Genomic DNA, 22107 nt, shown 5'->3' on the forward strand with positions numbered 1-22107 from the left:
TTTTTATTTTTTGGTCACAGTGGCAAGATGTGACAAACACATCCTCCAAGACCTGACTGGGTTGGTTTGCTCTAAACAGCTATACAATGTCAGTTTAGTATTTCAGTAATAATAGAACTCCATTAAATCATTACACTCCACAGACTACTGGGCTGGGGGGCAGCACAGCGGTTCAGCACCTGCCTAACAACATACACGAAACCTGAGTTTGATCCTTAGGATCTCAGAAGGCAAAGAACGGACTATCAAAGACAACTTAATAACTTTCCCTCGTATGTGTTCAAATTTCTGTGGCCAAATTATTATCCCACATTCTCTGTGGACTTAATAGACTATTAATGTAACGTAATCAATGTTTATGGTCTGCCAAGACGTTTAGTCTAATGCTTCCTAGAAAGAATTCCAGACAGAAAGTAAGAAGGAAACGCTTAGGCAACCCCCATTCTCTCTGAACCAACGCTCTGTACCACATTAGGTTCACCTGAGCACTCCGTCCTCGCTGAGGGCTTAGATGAGCAGAGGCTGTGAATCTGAGGTGCAAACTCAAGAGAGCTGTGTCAGTGAGCTAAACTAGGTAAGCTGGGTAACCCCAGATCTCCCTGTGTTGCTTCAGATGGAGGTCACATGCATTCCTCAAAGTGTCTAGGAAGGCCAGAAGCAGGTTCGGGGGCAGGGCCATACATATGACTGCCCCAGCTCAGCACAGCACTTGCCTGTGTGACTCACTCTCAGATCACTGCCCTTCCCTCAGACCAGCTGACTATGGGCTGGTAACCATTCTAGCATCCTAGTGCCACTTAACATGATTTGCATACACTGATGCAGAAAACGGCCAGTTCAAGCCTAACCGTGCACTGACATCAACCATGTTCCCAGAGGGAAGCCGGCAGCTCTTCTGGGCTGCCAGGTGGGGCGGCACACACCTTTAACCCCAGCACTCAGAAGGCAGAGACGAGTGGATCTGAGGCCAGCCTGGTCTACACAGAGAGTTCCAAGCCAGACCCAATCTTTATATTAAAAATTAATAATAATTTCCCAAGTCTCAAAGGCGTTTTACTATTTATATAACAAGTTAAAATGAAAGTTCCTAAGATGTCGGTTAGATCACATCCCAGAGGCCTGTGGCTGAAGTGATAGAAGGGAGCACAGGAGCTGTTCCTCCTCTCGCCCTTCCTCCTCAGTGTCTGCGGGATGCTTGCGATCCCAGAAAGAAGAGGAGGAAGGGAGTGGTTCTATTCCCAGCAACTGAATGCCAGTGTGGCAGGACTTGGAAGGGGTTAAACTTCACCTACATGTTAACAACGAAAAACTGAGAAATCCTCTAACGTTATAGATGGTGAAGCAGACAGAACAAGGAAGATCCCACTCATATGCATATCTGAGCTCAATCAAGGACACCACTTTCTTCAGCCAGCCCAGAGAATCCGGTTAAAGACAGAAAAAGATTTACTTCTCCATGAAGATAATATTTTCCTAGGTTCAACTGCTGACGGCTTACATAGTAACAGTGCGGAATATGAAAGGCACTTTGCCAGTACAGAGAGAGACCTGATGTGTCCTGAAATATGTGTTTCATTAGGTAAGAAAGCAGCAGGAGGAATCAGTGTGCGGAGTGTAAAGAGGGTAGTCACCATTGCTGCCTAGCCGACAGCACCTCTGTGTAACTCAGAGGGGATGTCAAATGTCCTGCCGCCCAGGGCTCAGGCCTGCCATGACACTGCCTGTGACCCTTGCCTGAGCTGGCTGGCTCCCCACTGCCTTGTGCTTCTGTTGGCCTCAGTACAGAGACACGATGCTTCACAGACGGAAGGTTGCGCCAGCCCAGCATACGAGAGCTCTGAGTGTTTCGTCACCTTCTACTGTCTAGGGTTGTGACACCATTTCCCCAGTGACTCCGAACACAGGATGGGTCAACAGGGCCACACCCCCTAAGTGCAGGTTTCCTAAGCAGAGTCAGAAGTGGGGCAGAGGCACACAGCACATGGCCGTGGATGAGCGCCGATTAGACGAGGATACCCTTACGCTGTCTTTGGCTTATTCGCCTATCTTAGCACCTGTCACAGTGGCCCAGTGGATGACATCTCCAGGCGGACACATCTTAATGAACTTAGGATCCCATGCCAGGCTTAGGTATCACAGATGTCCCATGCGTTTGAAAGTTTATTCTGATTTCCCAGGCTGAAGGACAGCCATTCTGATTTAAATATAGCAAATTCCATAGATGCTAGCCTTGTTCTACATTATGACACGTTTTCTCTTACTCTTTCCTTTGGGGGTCTTATGTAGCCCAGGCTAGCCTCAAGCTCTAGTCAAGGATTACCCTGACTGTCTATTCCTTCTGCCTCTATCATCCTGGGTGCTTGGGATAACAATGCACTTCCTTCAGTGTAATGGGGGTCAGGGGGAGAGGACCACTACCAAGCTTTCCGAAACACTGAAAAGTTTAGCCTTCTGATTAATCCAGTGATCTATGTCTTCCTCATTGCTTGATCACTGCTATGAAATTTGACTTCCTGTGAATCTAGTGTCTGAATTCTCACTCCAACTAAAATGGTTTCTTTAGAGACATAAACAAACAAAGACTGGTTTTGAACTCACTTCTACCAGGAGCTAAGAAGTGTTACATGGGAAAAGGAAAGACTGCAGTCAAGTAACCTCAGAAAAGTACTTAATAAATATCTCTCTCTCTCTCTCTCTCTCTCTCTCTCTCTCTCTCTCTCTCTCTCTCTCCCTCCCTCCCTACCAGGTTTCTCTGTGTAGCCCTGGCTGTCTTGCTCTATAGTCTTGCTGGCCTTGAACTCCAAGATCCACTTGCCTTCCTCCTAAGCATTGGGATTAAAAGTGTGCACCACCACCACCCAGATTATTATTATTATCATTATTATTATTTTCATTATGTGTCGATATGTGTACATGAGTGAGGCCAGAGGTATCCACTCTCCTTGGAGTTGCAGGCAGTGGTGAACCACCGAACACGAGTACTGGCTACTGCATTCATGTCATCTACTTGGTCTGAACCAATGAGCCATCTCTCCAGCCTGTATTTTTGTTTCTTGTTCAGTATTATTGATCAGCATTCAGCAGTAAAATGTATTGTAGATAACATACTTTGAGAACCTCTGGTTAGAACCTCAATTTCTAAGTTCTAACTCCTAGCACTCTGATTAGTCTCCGCTGTGGCTTAAGTGTAAGTCTCAAAATTAGGATGTAAATGATCACACCTTTAATCGCAGCACTTGGGAGGCAGAGGCAGGCCAGTCTGAGTTCAAGGCCAACCTGGTCTACAGAGAGAGTTCCAGGAAAGCCAAAAAAATAATAACAACAACAACAATAATAATAAATGTCTAAAACATCGAAATTCTAAATGTGAATAATTAAGAGAGCCATACAATCTCCGCAACTGGAAAATGTATCAGAGACAACAATAACCCCACCCAAAACAAAGACACACGAAAACAAATAAACCAAACTAAGTAGTGAGTTCATTAGCACCGTGGGAGACTGAACCACGCCATGCATGTATGTCAATGAGCCGAACACGCATGTTATCTGGCAGGAGTCCTTAAACAAAGCACACATGGTTTGTAACCTTTTCATCCCTGACATCTTTAAAGCCGTGAATATCCTCTTGAAACACAGCAGTCCTTGGAAATAAGATAATATGTGGAAGAGCACACAGGAGCTAACACACACTGCCCGGCCCTCCTGATAATAACCCTATCTGAACCCAGGCGACTGCTATATTGTGAACAAAACTATGAGTAACCAGAGGCCTAGAAGACATCGCTGTCTGTGTATGCCAACTTTGAATTTGGAGGGAGGCTCTAAATGATTCAGTGCATGGACAGCCGTAAGGAAGGGAGGACTTACCCATAGAAGCTGGGCTTTTGAGAACTGACTCCTTAGGGGCTCCTTTCTCGATCCGTAAAGTGGCCCACTGTTCAAAACAAGAAGCATCCATTAAAACTCTTCCACGACATATGCAAACGCTGAAACATACTTAGACAGCCGTGAACTTAAACACCAAGGCTGGGCACTGTCTGAATTAGGGAGAGAGGCAGACCCCAGAGAATCTCCCATGTACACGAATGCTGGTACAAAGCTAAAGTCACCTTTTAAGTTTTAATTACTGTGCTTAAGAGATCTACAAAACCAAAACATCTCTAGCCTGTAAGTCCCACTTCTCAAGGATAGATAATGCTGTAAGCCCCACTTGCCCAGGACAGGTAACTGCCTGGTGTGTTGGGGGCTGTCGTCACGTTCAATACCCAGCCATGTGTTTTCACCTCCATAAACAAGCCTGGTTGCCCCAACAGCACAGGATGTGCTTGGTCACAAGTAGGCTAGAGGTCACAAGCCCAAAATTTGCGGGAGTCTTATTCTTGCCCAGTGGGATTAACACTGGTCCTTCGAAGGCTCCTCCAGTGGTCACCGACGACACCCTGGTAAATACATCAGTTGCTTCTCAAGAGAACTGTGAAGCCCGTGCAGCAAAAGTACAGCAGACGATGGCTTCAACGATGTCTGGGTTGGGAAAGGCTAACAAAACCAGAACCAACCCGAAACCCAACCAACGAAACCAGACCAAATAAAGGGGAAGAGTGTACATATCCACAGATCCCTCAAATGCTATGTTGAAATAAATCCACCGGAAGCCATGAGGTGGTGGCACATGCCTGTCATCTCAGCACATGGAGGCAGAGACAAGCAGATCTTCTGAGTTGGAGGTCAGCCTGGTCAATAGTAAGTTCCAGGGCAATAATAATAATAATAATAATAATAATAATAATAATAATAATAGTAATAATAATGACAACAACAACAGCAAACAACAGCAAGTTCTAGGGCAATAATAATAATAATAAATAGTAAATAATAACTCCCAGCACTGCAAAAAAAGTCAGTAAAAAATCACACACATGCAAAACCATCTTACTTTTTATCCTCCGTGCCTATTAAAAATGCATAGAGAAAATGTGAGAGGAGGGCATCAGGGAAGTCAGAGACCAAAAAGAACAAGTGCCAGCTTGCTCTAAATACACTTAAAATGTGATGAAGACTGTCACGGCTAATGACATCTTAGGCTTATGGTTCCCCACACCAAACATCACAGAGTCCTCCAAGTTCCCATCGCACCGGTTGGTCCTGCACCAGTGTGGTAACAAGGTGTCAGGGTTACATGCCACACAGTGGCAGGCGGACCCAGTCATCACACTAGAAACTAAACACACGAGCAAACAGATCCTCAGAGGTTTCCCACACGTTTGTTTGGTTTTCGGTTTGGAGTTTGGTGTTTGCTCCTTTTTTCAGACATCGTCTAATACAGCCCAAGGCTGGCCTCAACTCTCTAAGTAGCCGAGGATAACCTTGAACTTTAAAACAAAACAGGAACTGAACTCAGTGCATGGAGCCTTCCGGGCCAGCCCTTACTGCTGACTGCACCCAGACCATCAGCACTGGACCCCTGACCTTCCTGCCCCCACGCCACCCCATCCCCCACACCCCCACTAGCATTACAAACAACACCTGGTTTGTGAAATCCTGGTGACTTCAGGATGAAATCCTGGTGACTGAATCCAGAGCTTCATGAACTCAAGGCAAGCACTGTCAGCTGAGCATTTCTAATGTTACCTTACAAGGTGCAATGGATTTTTTTTTTCAGCATAGCATTTAAAGATAAAGAACCTATGGATATTGTACCCCGCTCCTTTAAGTCGGTCGAGTTGAGTTTTAAGTTTGGCCAAAAGGGGCTGGAAATATAGCTCAGTGATAGACGAGTGCTTGCCAAGCACATTCAAGGCCCCAAGCTTAATCCTTACCAGCACATAGATGATAGACAAATGGGAGATAGATAGATAGGTAGATAGATAGATAGATAGATAGATAGATAGATAGATAGATAGATAGCTATAGATAGATGATAGATAGATAGATACATGGATACATAGATACATAGATACATAGATTCATAGATGATAGATAGATACACAGTTACATAGATAGATAGATAGATAGATAGATAGATAGATAGATAGCTATAGATAGATAGCTATAGATAGATGATAGATACATAGATACATAGATGATAGATAGATACACAGTTACATAGATAGATAGATAGATAGATAGATAGATAGATAGATAGCTATAGATAGATGATAGATAGATACATAGATACATAGATGATAGATACACAGTTACATAGATAGATAGATACATAGATACATAGATGATAGATAGATAGATAGCTATAGATAGATGATAGATAGATAGATAGCTAAGATAGATGATAGATAGATAGATAGATAGATAGATAGATAGATAGATAGATACATGGATACATAGATAAATAGATACATAGATACATACACAGATAGATGATAGATAAATAGATAGCTATAGATAGATGATAGATAGATACATAGATACATAGATGATAGATACACAGTTACATAGATAGATAGATACATAGATACATAGATGATAGATAGATAGATAGATAGCTATAGATAGATGATAGATAGATAGATAGATAGATAGATAGATAGATAGATAGATAGATACATGGATACATAGATAAATAGATACATAGATACATAGATACACAGATAGATGATAGATAGATAGATGATAGATAGATAGATAGATAGATAGATAGATAGATAGATAGATAGATAGATAGATAGATACATGGATACATAGATAAATAGATACATAGATACATAGATAGGTAGATACATAGAGACATAGAGACATAGATAGATACAATAGTGTGGCAAGATTGGATTTCAAATCCCTAGAGCCCACATAGAAGCCAGATGTGTTACAACATCTGTAATCTCTCCTCTAGCATGGATGGGATGAAGAAACAGGAGAACCCACAGAGGTTCACTGGCTGGCTAACTTCACGCATACATCAGAAAAGCTACGGTCTCAAACATAAGAAATGGACTGACACCCAAGGCTGTCCTCTGCATGCATGTCACAAGGGAACCCACATTCACACACAAGGATGTGTATGCACACAAGAAAGAAAGAAAAGAAAAGAAAAAAGACATTGTCAGGGATGTGCGTGAAGACTGTGAAGACGCAGTGAGAATTGAAACCAGTCCCATGGACCCCATGACCTGAGACTTCCAGGCTCCAGAACTCTGAAGAAATCTTTATTGTTTAGCCTGCTCGGCCTGTGGTATTTTGTCATACACAGTGATATCCCTCAAACAGCCAGACCAACCACAAAGAACATTTGAAAATTCATGAGATTTCCCCACTTGAGTCTGTCCCACAAAGGCTGCTTAAGATAAGCACATTTCAAGGCTGAAGAAGCTTCATTGCCCACGGCGATCTGTAGTAGAATCCTGCTTGGGGCTCTGTGTGGACACCTGGTTTCCAGAGCCTGTTCACCCCTGAGAGCAAAGAAGCGTGGCAACCAGTCTGGTGTCAGGGAGAATTTGCCTTCCTATTTCCGGCTGAGACTTTAAGCTCTCGGGGCATCTGCTTCATCATCTCTCTAAGGAGGGTCAATACCAAAGGTGACAGTAAAAATTAGAGAGCCAGGCAAGGCCCGGGACACAGGTCTGTAAGCCTAGCTGCTTGGGACGCTGCAGCAGGAAGGTCATAATTCAAGGTCTGTCTACACTAACTGCAGTCACTAGAGTAGCGATCCAAAAGTCAGCCTGCGTAACTCACGACTGAGACCATATCTCAAAATACAGAGTAAGCTGAGGACTGGGGGGATAGCTCAGTGGTAGAGAGCATTTGCCTAACTGTACAAGTCCTTAGGTTCAAGCCCAGGGTGGGATGTGGAGCATGTAGAGGGACAGTAAAAAAGGACTATGGGTGCCCACCAGATGATGGCATACAAAGCAATTCTGAATGACCGCTCCTTCCTCCCAACACCTCACATTTGGCTCAGGTACCAAGGAGGAGCATCAGTGCATCCCCCAACAGGTCACTGTTTATCGCTGACCACGCCCCAGCTTCTCGGCCCCACTGGGTGAGCCCCAGTACAGAGACAGTATAGTTCTTCTGGGGGCTCTACGTCTCCTCAGGATAATCTCCGAATGTTTCTGCCTCAAGACCTTGCAAACAAGAGGAGCCTGAGGTGCAGAAGCAGCTTTAGCCACAGCTGCTGCCACAGCTGCTGCCACACCCACGCCTGCCCACAAGCCCCAAGGAAAGCCATAAAACAGAGCTTCTCTGCACTTACTTTCCAAACGTTAAGGGGGAAACAAGCTAAAATTCGTTTCAAGCCACATTTCATGAAGCAAAGATCTCGCGGTTTCCAGGTTACATAGATGGAGATAACTTTACATGAGTGCCATTTTGATGCCATTTTCATCCGTCCTTCCCATTTTCCATGTCCCCCACTACTCACCCTCAAATTCATAACCTCTTCCTTTAACTATTAGTGACATAGATATTTGTGTGTGTGTGTGTGTGTGTGTGTGTGTGTGGTGTGTGTGTGTGTGTGTGTGTGTGTGTGTGTGTGTGTGTGTGTGGTGTATTCCTGCCTCCGGACCCGAGTGCTGAGACTACGGACATACTACGCCATGTTGCCCAGTTTGTGTGGTGGTCGGAATCAAACCCGAAGTCCTGGAGGACACTGGACCAACCGGGCTACACCCCTAGCCCTCAAGTTTGATTCTCAGTTATAAGGTTTCCACCCTAAACAACTATAACTTCCAAATGTTATGCCGTAAAGATCCAAGGAGTGGCTAAAGGCAGGGGAAGAGATGTGGAAACTGAATGAAATGGCCTAAAAATTCAAATGGCAAGGATTACCTGTGGGCAACGGAGCGCTTCTCGGCAGAGCCTGTCACTTTGACAGACTGAAAATCCCGCCTTCAGGTTCAAACTGAAAACCCAACTCTACAACAGACAGACCCAGGCCACTGGCTCTAAATCAATAGCAGTAATGACAGGCCCCTGCAGAATTAAGATAAACGAAAGGCCAGCTTTTCTTTATAGTCCTCGCTCACTGTAAACAGCCTGAGCCTTCGAGCACACTGATCTCCATCAGAGACTTACACAAACATGGTAGCAGACTCCTGGGAATGATGGGTATGCCTCTTCCAAAAGATGGGAAAACCTTTGGTGGATGGAAGCGAGCATAGAGACGAGAATCTGGACGCAATCGGCAGGAAGAATGCGCTGAGAACGTGCTCACCCATCGAAGTGAAGAAGTTCAGTCTCAAGCGAACAAATACAGTGCCAGGCATACTGTCCCCTGGCGCCGTCATTTTCTCCCCTAATTTAACCCCGGAATAATCCAATAGGATACACTCCATCCGTACACACAGAGCCCAAGGCTGTGATGAAGTGACCAGCCGGGGACCGCAGAGCCAGAAACGCCGGAGAACTTGTCCACGTTTCCATTTTATTCCTCAAAAGGGAGGGAGGGAGTCACTCCCTGCAGTGCCCACATTATCAGAAATAATTTGCATCTCACAAATCCTTTTCTTTCAGGGTTGGCAAAAGAACCCAGGGCTGTGCCCCTTAGGCACCGTGTCCACAGCTCTCTCACCTTCTTCCTGTCAGCAATTTGATTCTCTTTCTGTTCCTTGTTGCTTTCTAATCATAAACCTCAGACCACGGAGACCAATCCCTGCCTCCTCTCACCTTAATCCTGAACCTTACAATTAACTTGGAAAGCAGTGGGCACCTTACAATGTTCAACCTATGCTCCTGTTGGATAAACATGAAACACACACACACACACACACACACACACACACACACACACCCTCAGTCTGAAGGTTTACTTTTCAGTTCATATCCCCAACAATTACTTCCCCTAATCTAACTAATCTTTGGCATACCTAATACCTATCAGGTTCTTATCAACCCCTGAGAAATTACCGGTTTAAAGACCCTGTCAACTTATTCTATCCTCAGTACTCCAAGCATTATCTTCAAATAGTTTGTCATACCAGAGACATGTAGACATGCATTCATACCTAGGGACACCTAGCAACAAAGGTAGCAAGAGGTAAATGCTCAAAACAAAACAAAACTGTTCGAGCACATATGCAAATGCACACACAATAAATAAGTGTAACAACTTTCAAATTAGAAATACTTTGTTTAAACTAAACACCAAAGCAAGGATAATCAATGTTGCCTGTCAGTGTCTTAATGCCCCATTGCAAGATTCTGCCCCACTTAGTGACAGAAAAGGTAGAGAAATGGAAGGAGGGAAAGGAGATATCAAACAAGAAGATAAAGCAGCCATTAGTCACAGAAAATGTAATGTCTACTAGAGTATTTGAGGACATCTACACTTCAGCACGGGTGTGGTGGTTGGTGGTTGGTGGTCGGCGGTCATGGTAAGCCATGTCGTCCCCCTCCTAGAACACACCACCACCCCCATGTGGGTTGCAGGGATCAAACTCAGGTCATCAGGCTTGGTGACAACTGCCATTTCACAAGTCTCCTGATGTCTTTTCCCCACTTTGAGATTGGATCTTACTCTGTAGCTCAACCTCAGAACAGCCCTGTCCCGGCATTTTAGGTGTTGAGATTATAGGCGTGATCACTATGTCAGACCAAAGGGAATATTAGTATCTCTAACTCCATGTTGGAGTTTAGAGGGTTTAGCATACACCCTTTAGCTGATCAAAAGAATTTGTTCTGTGTCTACCTGTTAATAATTTAAGACATAGCTGTAGAGAGATGGGTTTCATAAAGCCGTCTTCCTTCAGACATATCGTGTACTTTGACCATCATTACCACATACCTGCCCCTCCCCCTCTCCCCACACGTTCCTTCCCTTCCCCAGAGACTCCTTTCTACTTTCATGTCATATGTATCCATATGTAGCTACATAAAATCCATGTCCTAAAGAGAAAATGTAACAATCAAATTCTTAGACCCTTCTCAAAAAGTACTACTAATAATAGTACTTTCTTTTTAATTGTTTTAATTGTTTAATTGATTTATTTACATCATGTGTGTGGTGGGTGTTTTTGCCTGCTTGTATGTTTGTTCACTACATATGTACAGAGTCCGAGAAGGCCAGAAGAGAGCATTGGAATCCCCTTAGAACTGGAGTGAAGGGGTTGGGGATTTAGCTCAGTGGTAGAGCGTTGTTTGCCTAGCAAGCGCAAGGCCCTGGGTTCGGTCCCCAGCTCCAAAAAAAAAAAAAAAAAAAAAAAAAAAAAGAACTGGCGTGAAAAGGCCACGTGGGTGCTGGGACTTGAACTTAGGACCTCTGGAAGAGCAGTCCATGTCCTTTGCCACTGAGCCATCTCTCCAGCCCTAATAACAATTTTTATGGCCATCAGGATGGCCCACAAGATTTTTTTTTTAAGACAAGATCTCACTCTTTAACCTAGGCTGTCCTCAAGCTCAAAGCAATCCTCCTGTCTCAGCTTCGCTGGTTTACTAGGATTACACTTGTGATGGTTTCAGTGAGCCACCTGGCAATATAACAAACACCACAGTGAGCTATTCAACAGGCATCCAAGCCCAATTCAACCTCCAGAATTCGAGTATGGTCATTTAACACGCTGCCTGTTAACAATAAAAATGTTAAAAGTAAACATACAGTGGGCAGTGGAGTGTTTGTGTGTGTGAGTATGACTCGTGAGTGTGTGTGAGAGTATGAGTGTGTGTGATGTGTATGTGTGAGTGTGACTGTGTGTGTATGTGATGAGTGTGAATGTGTGAGTGTGTGTGTATGAATGTTAAAAGTAAACATACAATGGGCAGTGGAGTGTTTGTGTGTGTATATGAGTGTGTGTGTGTGTGAGTGTATGAGTATTTGATGTGTGTGAGTGTGTGTGTGTTAGGCTTATGGTAGGAGGTTGTGGTATGAGTGTGGTGCTGTGTGTGTGTGTATGTGTGTGTGTGTAAGTGTGAGTGTGTTTGGCTTGTGGTGGCAGGTTGTGGTATGAGTGTGGTGCTGTGTGTGTGTGTGTGTGTAAGTGTGAGTGTGTGTGTGTTTGGCTTGTGGTGGCAGGTTGTGGTATGAGTGTGGTGCTGTGTGTGTGTGTGTAAGTGTGAGTGTGTGTGTGTTTGGCTTGTGGTGGCAGGTTGTGGTATGAGTGTGGTGCGGTGTGTGTGTGTGTGTGTGTAAGTGTGAGTGTGTGTGTGTGTTTGGCTTGTGGTGGCAGGTTGTGGTATGAGTGTGGTGCGGTGTGTGTGTGTGTGTAAGTGTGAGTGTGTGTGTGTGTTTGGCTTGTGGTGGCAGGTTGTGGTATGAGTGTGGTGCGGTGTGTGTGTGTGTGTAAGTGTGAGTGTGTGTGTGTGTTTGGCTTGTGGTGGCAGGTTGTGGTATGAGTGTGGTGCGGTGTGTGTGTGTGTGTAAGTGTGAGTGTGTGTGTGTGTTTGGCTTGTGGTGGCAGGTTGTGGTATGAGTGTGGTGCTGTGTGTGTGTGTATGTGTGTGTGTAAGTGTGAGTGTGTGTGTGTGTGTTTGGCTTGTGGTGGCAGGTTGTGGTATGAGTGTGGTGCCTTGTGTCATGATGTGATTGTTGTGTCAGGGTATGGTATGAGTTCGCCATGTGTATTAACTTGGGTTTAAACTCATGTACATGTAGAGAGAAATAGAGATCTTCTCTGAAGTTCCTTACTGCTCTGGATGGAACACTCTTGGGGTCCTGACAAACTGAAAAGTCAGAACCTGGGAGGGAGTGGGTGGGTGGGTGAGAGAGCACCGTCATAGAAGCAGGGGGAGTAGCGGGTTTCTGGAGGGGAAACCAGGAAAGGGGATAACATTTGAAATGTAAATTAAAAAATACCCAGTAAAAGAAAAAAATAAAAAAAAAAAGTCAGAACCTGGACCAGCAATCATTTCGTCAAATACAGTAATTTGACAGCTGAGAACAACTGGGTGGTGCCACCCTCTGGAGATTAAAGCAGGGCCGTAATAAGCACCCAAAGGCTGCATGTACCTGTGGTTTCCCCTTATCTGGTTCTCCAAAGGACACCGCAGCCCAGGAATGCAGCCTAATCATTCAGTGAGGGCTAAAGAGCATCATCCCTGTCTATGGAGTTAGCAACCTGAGGAACGTCCGACTTAGGGAGGAGACGAAAATCCACAGCATAGTGGGACTACACTGTGTATGTCAAGATGTAAAAAAGAACCTTAAAACCTTGAGGGCTACCTGGCAAGGTAGTACACACCACCCAGTGCTTGAGAGCCTGAGGCAGCAAGAGCCAAAGATCAAGGCCAGTCTGGGCTACTTGGTGAAATGCCATTTTGGAAGAGAGAGTGGGACGGACTGGAGGTAAAGAATCTAACAGCTTCAAGGACTCAGCAAAGAAGTGGCCAGCAGGGTTGGGGATTTAGCTCAGTGGTAGAGCGCTTGCCTAGGAAGCACAAGGCCCTGGGTTCGGTCCCCAGCTCCGGAAAAAAAAAAAAAAAAAAAGCCGGAAAAAAAAAAAAGCCGGAAAAAAAAAGAAGTGGCCAGCAAAGAGACCTAGAAGAAAAGCATTAGCAGGCAGGCAGCAAGCACAGGTAGAAATATGTATCTAGGAGCTGCTCCTGTGCTAAGAAGGGACAGAGCCAAGTCCTGTGGGAGGACAGAAAATAAAGGCCAAAAAATGCACAGCTCAAAGAAGCTGGAGAAACCAAACGCAGCAGATTCTAAGCATTCACACTATTCATTTAGTCATAAAGACACAGAGCACCCACCCACCATACAGGAGCGCCCCCCTACAGGCTCAATGCTTGGATGTGTTTTCACTCCTCAAAACAACTATGTGGAAAGCTAAGTCCGGTCCCAATCTGTAACACCAGGACCCAGTAGGTACACTGTCAAGACCCTCAAAGCCAGCCAAGGCTCCAAGGGCAAGATCCTGTCTCAAACCCAAAACAAAGTGTGTATGCAAATAGACGTCTGTCGTTACTCCTATTTCGTGGACGAATGCAGTAAGGTACAGGGATCAGAAGACCTTGCTAGATCAGACGCTGAGAAACAGGGATGAGATGTAAGTGGTAAACCTATCCAGTCTACAGGGCCTCTGCACTAAGACCACTGTTTGTCACGCTTAATTCAAGCAAACCTTTGGACTCAGATTCTCACATCGCTTGCCTCCCAGCCTGGAGAAGCCTTCTAAATCTCACTAAAGGCCTGTATAAACTTAAGCTGAAGTCACCTCCTCTCAGGTGGACCTAGCACCTTTGTCCACGGAACCTGCCACAAACCCGGGGCCAAGCTGAGGCCAAAGAGGAAACCTTGGTGATGATATTTCAGTGCACCCGATTAGATTTAAAAAAAAAAATCCCTATGACTCCACTAAAATAAAATCAGATTCTTCTCTGCCACCCGGCCATTGGTTTTCTTATCTCGGGCAACCAAGTAGTACAGAGATGCCTCTGTGGTCACAAAAGGACCTCTGAAACCTGGGGCTGTAAAAAACTCAGCGAAGGGACAGCCCGCGAGGCATAGTGGGTAATATAGCTGCTGATACAGCAAACGGCTGGCTGTCATCGAGTTAGTCTAGTAAGTAAAAGATTGCAGTGAAGATGAAACCCAGGTAGAGGTTCTCTCAGGTTCCCGTCCCATCCCCAACCCCCGCGGCCCCACTACTGACCCCTTTCCCAAATTACTATTCAGTCCCTGACACTCCAAGCTTCCTAAGTCATCAGAGCAGGGCTCCACCTCCTTCCCTGCACTCACCTCCAAGGTTTTCACCAGGATCTTCATGTAGATCTCCGAGATGCCCAGGGATAGTCCGAAGGCCGAGGGCAAAAGGATGAGGCTGCCCACCAGCGTCAGCCAGGTGGAGAGGAGCTTCACCACCAGGTCTGTCCCCTCCATGTCTCGGCAAGCCCTCTGGGAGAGGTCCCCAGGAAAGCCAAGCGCGGTAGGTGTCGGAGTCCCCTGGCAGTTCAGCCGCAGCTCGGAAAACACAGCGTCCAATCCGGAGTTGGGCTCCGGGGAGTCTGCGCCGCCTGCCTCGCTCTCTTCAGCTCTGCGGAGCGAAGAGGAAAGGGGAGACGAGAACTCTCAGAACTACTGCGATCTCTTTGCTTCTTCCCCTTGGGTCCCCGTTGTCCCTGGAGGCCCAGGCCAAGCTGTGGCCACGGCAGCTGGCTCAGACCTGAGTGTCTCGGGCGAGAAGACCCAGCTGGGTGACCTAGGGGACACCCTAGTGCAGTCAGAGCGCACGGAGGCAGCCAGGAACGCGCCCCACCCCGGGCCTGGTTTCCTCCGGGTAGCGATTGCGACAACCCGGCGGTGACTCACCGAGGCCCTCGGGCAGCGAGGATCCCTGCAGGCTCCCTGCACCTTGGCGTGGGCTGCGGGATATGCGGGTAGCCAGTAGCTTTCGGGCGCCGGGCTCCCTTTTTCTACACTCTGTCCTTGCCCCACCCCCCTCGCCACCCAACAGGGAGCTCCCTGGCACCACCGCGTGCCGGGGGCGCCGCCGCCTAGAGAGCCGCCGCCCTCTGCCCCGCCCCGCCCCCCGCACTCCCGGCAAAGGTTCTTTCGGTAGCAGACTTTCCATCTTCACCCACAGAGTGGACCTCTGACGTCTCCAAGACGCCGAGGAAGACCTTGTTTGTGAGCGTGCAACACGACCTCCTGGGAGGGGCTTTCGGGAAGAGGAAACTACAGAGCCAGGGTGAGCAGTCACGCACCGCCGCTCGCGGCTCTCCCACACCTCCTTCCTTACCCTAGCCAGCTGCAGTCAGGGAAAGAGAAAGCTCGCCCGCTCGCTCTCTCTCCACAAGTCGCCTTAGCCACTCTGCCACTACCTCCCTGGCCCGGAATAGACCCAGAAAACTGAAGCGGTGGTGTGGCAGGAGACTGGAATTCCAGCACTTACACTCGGGAATCTGCGACTGAAGGATCAAGAGATGGGTCTGGGTTGTTTTGAGTTCCAGCAGTGAGCCTAGGGCTATATAGGTAAATCCTTTATAGACCTTTCTTTAAAAGGGCAGGCGAACGGGTGAGCGGGCTGGGGGAGGGGAGGACGGGACACCCTAGAGGCTGTTTGTCACTCCCCTCCCTAGAGGAGATTCCACTCTGAGCTTCTCTTGGGTACGTACGCAGAGCACAGACTGCAGAAAACGCTGCGCAAACGCTAGCCTTAACCCAACCGACCTGAGTTTCTCTGGGGTCCACGTCCCACGCCGCTACGGTGCTAGCCCTCACTAGAACAAAGAAGAAAAGAATCCTGCATGTGAATGCCACTGCGGGTCAACCAGCTTTAAGGATGAGCGCGAGAAGGGATGTTGAGAGCAGCAGTACGCAAAACGACTGACGAGGATCCAAACCATCACTGAATCCGCTCTAGATTCTTCGAAGGACTAAACTCTTTTACAGTTGACAGTCGCGAGTTGGTTTTGGAACTGGAAAAAGTGGGAGAGCCAGCAAAATGAACTGAAAGTATTTACAGCAAATAAATATTGCAGAGAACGCTGTCTCCTCTTCTCCCCTTCCCCCCCAGGAGTGGAGGAAGGAGGAAGCTGGCCTTCAAAGACTGTACAGGTTTGGCCTCCTGCCAGTTGCAGACAGGCTTTCCACTAAGAAGGAGAGCTGGGAATAATGAAAGTTGTGAAGGAAAAAGTGTCAGGAGCTTTCTCTGAACGCAGCTTCTGGGGCCAGTGAGACAGCTGTCAACAAAGGTGCCTGATGCAAACCAATTATGATGAACCGTCGGTCAATCTTTGGACACCACCACCACCGCCCCACCCCCACCCCACCACCGCATAAAGGGAGAGCAAATTTATTTCCTGACCACACGTGCTCGGTGGCATGCCTCCCACACACACGAAATACATAAAACATAGTAAAAATTGTTTTCTGAAGCATATCACCAGCTATGATGGGGAATCCCAACACTTAAGAAATGGAGACAAGAGGATCAGGAGTTCAAGACCAGCATGGGTTTTTTTAGACACCCCCCCATCTAAAACAAAAACAAAAGTAAACATCTATGGATATGCAGAAAGACACTGGAAGCTGGCCAACACATCTGGGTACATGTGTGGTTTGTACAGTTAGCCCACAAGCGAGGGTTTATTAGCTCATTTAATGTTCAGGTAAAATATTTAACCTCCATTATTTGCTCCAGCTGAAGTAACAAAGGGCTGCTGAGTGACTGCTCCCTTGTCCACCATGCAGAGGAAACATACAGGAGGCCCTGTTTCTGCTTAGCCACACACTGTTGCTCAGTACACACACACACACACACACACACACACACACACACACACACACACACACACCAGGAAGGTTTGTTGTTTAGGTCTTTTTTTTTTTTTTTTTAATGTCTTCATAAGTAACCAGAAATCAAAAAACAGGCCATGGGGGCAGTGTTCCTTCCCACCTGACACACAGCAATGTCAACAAAAAGCCTCCTGAAAGACACAACCCCCCCCCCCCCCCCACTTGGCAACCTTAAGAAAGCAGAGGCTCAGGGCCTGCCTCTCCCTATCTCCCTTTATCCTCAGAAACTCCTTCTCTTCCTGCAGTGAGGGCTCCCCGGCCTTAACAAATCAGCTTTTACCTTTATGGAAGCCAGAAATCTGAAATTAAGGTGTGTGCTTTATACATGGTCAGGCTCTTCGCAAGAGCTCTAGGGGAGACTTTGCTTGCCTCTTCAAGCTTCTGAAGTTCGAAGACTCTGGTCTCTGTTCCCATGACCTTCTTCTCCCTGGGCATCCCTTTTGGCATTTGAATGAACTCAAGGAACAGGCAGGAGTCTGTCCTGGTGATCCTTTTACTTAAGTCTCTTATTCTGGGGCAGACTGTGAGACCTCAGGGTGGGGTGGGAGACAGTTTCGGGTTCAGTTCTGCAGTGTGGCTTCAATGCAGATAAAGGAGTTCCAGAGATGTTCTTCCCATACTGCAGTGCTTTAGATCAGATGTTCAGCCAAAGGACAAGATCTCCACTTTGGGTTTGTTTTTTTGTTTTGTTTTGTTTTGTTTTGTTTTTTCTTCCCTAAGTCCAGTGGCAGAATGATCCAGGGAACAATCCTCAGCACTACGTTTGGGTTTCAGTCTCAAGGGTCACCATTTTGGTCTTCTGTAGAGGGATAGAAGGAATTGTGTTCCCTTGGGAGAGATGTGGTCAGATGCAGCAGATAAGGAAACAAGTCCCTGCCTAGAAAAAGGAGGGAAAGGAAGGAGGGAGGCAGCCTGAGAACGCATCTCACCAGTAGAGCGCTCGCACAAGGCCCTGGGTTCAAATGAAATAACATGCCAGCATTCTATCTGTTTGGTTAGTTGTTGCAGTACTAACAATCAACGCCAAGGCGCTCTCTCTCTCTCTCTCTCTCTCTCTCTCTCTCTCTCTCATTGTCTTTTCTTGTTTGTTTTGAGGTCTGTTAGTCTTTTGTTGTTGTTTTGGTTTTAGACAGGGGCGGTCTATGGCCCTGGCTATCCTGGAACTTGCTGTATAGATTAGGCTATCCCTAAACTCACAGAGATCCACTTACCTCTGCCTGCAGAGGGTTGGGATTAAAGGTGTGCACTACCACACTCAGTTCCTAAGTTGTTCGTTCGTTTATTTGTTTGTTTTTTGAGACAAGGTCTCCTGTAGCCCAGTGCAGAGGAATTTTAATCCAGCAACACGGCTGCTCTGGCAAGGGATCACAGTGTCTAAAGACCTTCTAGGTCTATGTGATCTAACTGGAAGGACACACCTTTTATCCCTCTGACTGGAACAGAGAGAGTCCCTGAGTACACACCTTTAATCCCAAACCTTGAAGGTAAGGTTGGTTTGTAGAAGGAAGCAGCCATTTTGGAAGTGATGTCTAATTGGGGGCCAAAGTTATGAATCAGAGAAAAACGTGATAGAATGAGTCAGAGATGGGATACACCCAACTCTCGGTAGAACAGACAGGAAAGAGAGGCAACTTAAGAGCAGCAAAGACTGAGTCGTGGAGGAAAGCAGTTCAGTTGAGTTTGTGCAGTCAGAGAAGTCAGTTCGGTTCAGTTCAGGGAATTCAGAGGCAGTTTTCCCAAGCAGAGCAATTCAGTGAAAAGCCAAGAGAAGCCAGTTTGAATCACTCAACTGGAGAAGAGTTTTGAGTCAGATTAGCTGAGTTGAACCAGCCAGCCAGAGTTCAGAAAGAACTAGAAAAGGCGAGCTTATTCAGCAGTAAACCTCCAAGATGACAATTACATCTAGCAAATAAAAGCAACCCTTCTAAGTAGACAAGGCTAGACTTGAACTCCTAGTTCCAAAATAGGATTTATAGACCTGGGTCCAAGTACCCAGTTCAGTTCCACAAGGCATCCCAGTTTGGAGAGACAATACCATGAATTCTCCACGTTCCACAGTCTGCATTAACTTGAACACATTTCAACAAGACTTTTCTTATGTGCTTCCTCCAACTCCCAAACCCCGACTCCCCTTCATACAGGGACTCTTCTGTAGACCATTTTACCAGAATGCAATGCTTCTCTCTGTGGCCATATACACTCCTCTCCCTCAAATCTCTCATGCCACATGTCAAGGAGCCAACACAGATCATATCAATTGCTAAAGATGGCTACAGCACTTGAACATTCTAGAACCAGGAAAAACAGCTACGATGTGTTTAAGGGCTCACTGGATCCACTGCTGATGACCTGAGCTTAAAGTCCATCATCACCATAAGCTCCTGACTTTACTACTGGACAAAGAGACGTTTGGGGTGTCTAGGTATTGATCCAGAAACAGTATCCACATTCCCTGAAAGTCTATTTACCTCTCATTCAATGCACGATCACTTCATGGGTCCCTCTGGGGAAGATGGAGAAACACATTAGTAAATACAAATCTTGTCAGGGTTCCAGCAGCTTGGCTCTTGAGAGGTTCTAGGTCCACACACTGGATCAAGTTCAAGAATTGAGTGAAAGATCATGACTATTTTCTGATTCTGGCTGGACTTCAGTGCTCGTGGAAATACAGTAAAGCACTGGTCTATTTCATTATAAACCACAATTCAGTGCTAAGCCAGCCATTCTGATACAGTTACCACATCACACACAGCACATCTGTGGGGATTGATATATCCTCTTATCACTTATATCACTATAAACTTGTAAAATAGAGCTCAATAGTACATTGCATATACCATGCCAACAGGGGTCGGCCAAGTCTACATGAGACTTTGTAGAAAGAGCAAACAAAGCATACCTTTAATCCCAGCACTTGGGAGGCAGGGGCAGGTGGATCTGAGTTCAAAGCCAGCCTGGTCTACAGAGTAAGTTCCAGGATAGCCAGGGCTACACAGAGAAACCCTGTCTCAAAAACAAAACAAAACAAAACAAAACAAAACAACAAAAATAAACAAAAAGCTAAATTGCCAGGAACTGAGTATTCAGGAAAACTACAGGGAACCAGAACTTAAGGGATATTCAGTCTTAGAGATTTACCAGCTCTGACCATTTTACTGTTGGTCAGTAAAAGCCAGTCTTGAAAAGGTTAGTTGAAATAAAGAACAATATTTTTGGAAACTGGAGTCAAGACCACCAATATTAATAAGATACCTAACAGAAGGAACTTAAGGAAGGATTTATTTTTGGTTCAGTTTAGTAATTTACTGTCCTTTCTCATTTTTGATTCATATACCACACACACATGTATACCACACACAAACAAACACACAGGCACACACATATACATACATGTACATATAATACACACAGAAACATACACATATACCACACACAAACACACACACATGCACATACACACATGTACATACACACACATACACACATACATATACACACATGTACATACATATGCATGCACAAACACATGTACACACATGTACATGCATGCACACACATACACACATATGTACATACACACATGCACACACATGTACATACTTGCAGACATACACACACACATTTGACCACATTACCCCAATCATCCCTCACACCTGTCTCCCAATCCCTTTCTTCCCAAAAAGTCCTCCCTACTCTTCTCATGCCTTTCCTTTTGTAATGTGCCCCGATACTTTTAATAAGTCCTGATTTCATGAGGATGGGTAGGGTGTTACTTGTTTGAGAAATTCTCAATGGCTACACCATTGAGAAATATATTCTGCACTCCCACTCTATGGTGGTTTGAATGAGAATGTTAGTCATAAATTCATTGTGATGGTTTGTATATGCTTGGGCTAAAGAGTGGCACTATTAGGAAGTGTGGCTTTGTTGGAGTAGGTGTGTCACTGTGGGTGTGGCTTTAAGGCCCGCCTCCTAGCTGCCTGGAAGTCAGTGTCCTCCTAGCAGCCTTCAGATGAAGATGTAGAACTCTCTGCTCCCCCTGCACCATGCCTGCCTGGATGCTGCCATGTTCCTGCCTTGATGATGATGGACTGAACCTCGGAACTATAAGCCAGCCCCAGTTAAATGTTGTCTGTATGAAAATTGCTTCTGCCCTCCATCCCTCTGTCTCTGTCTCTCTATGTCTGTCTGTCTGTCTGTCTGTCTGTCTGTCTGTCTCTCTCTCTCTCTCTCTCTCTCTCTCTCTCTGCCCTCCCCTTCATGCTTGTGATTCAAGATATGAGCTCTGAGCTTCGTAAGCCCACACTTCTCCACACTTACTCTCCTTATTGCCACACTGTCTTCACCATTTTAGACTCTAACCCATAAGCCCAAATCATTTTTTTTTCCCTCCATACGTTGCCTCTGTCATGGTGTTTTTTCATTGCAATATAAAAGTAACCAATAAACCTCTCTCAACAAAGATTAACTGCTTACAGCTCCTGGGGGTAGGGGAGGGCCTGTTAGCCCTCCCCCTCCATGATGGAATGTTGATGGGCTGCATGTTTGTGCAGGTAGCAGAAGCTGTGTGAGTTCTGGCGTGGTGGGGGGAGGGTGGGGGGAGTGGGGGGGCAGTCATGTCACATCCCGGAGGCTATGTTTCCCTGCACTCCTTCCCATCCTCCACTCTCACATTCTTTCTGCTCGTGTTTTCTCCTTTTAACCTTTAACAAAACATTCTTTTTGGGGATGATTCATGGTCATAGATTCTCCTCCAATAGCCATGACTTGCCTAGCTAGGTTTCCAGTGCCAGGCACTGTATCTGTCTTTTAGAACAAGTCCTAAGTCCCCTTAGAGGACAGTTGGTTACCACTGAGGCATACGTGCCACTACCGCACCCACAGGGCTATCGGGACATGATGGTCATCGATGTGACTCAAGG

The 22107-nt window shown here is 46.1% G+C and overlaps 1 protein-coding gene across 2 annotated transcripts in view; it reads right to left on the reverse strand.

Moving 5' to 3' along the window:
* The window catches only part of Gpat3 (glycerol-3-phosphate acyltransferase 3), a 51599-nt gene extending 36326 nt beyond the window's left edge, over window positions 1–15273 (reverse strand). The window contains exons 1-3 of one of the 2 annotated variants that reach the window (XM_087582854.1): window positions 15197–15273; window positions 14627–14921; window positions 3871–3937 (exon numbers count right to left, since the gene is read on the reverse strand). In XM_087582854.1, the coding sequence (XP_087438980.1) occupies window positions 3871–3937; window positions 14627–14767 (208 nt within the window). In that variant the 5' untranslated portion in view covers window positions 14768–14921; window positions 15197–15273. 2 annotated transcript variants of the gene reach the window in all.
* Between the last annotated feature and the right edge of the window lie 6834 nt (window positions 15274–22107).

Source organism: Rattus norvegicus, chromosome 14, assembly GCF_021556685.1.
Source record: "Rattus norvegicus strain SHRSP/BbbUtx chromosome 14, alternate assembly SHRSP_T2T, whole genome shotgun sequence".
Taxonomy (NCBI): domain Eukaryota; kingdom Metazoa; phylum Chordata; class Mammalia; order Rodentia; family Muridae; genus Rattus; species Rattus norvegicus.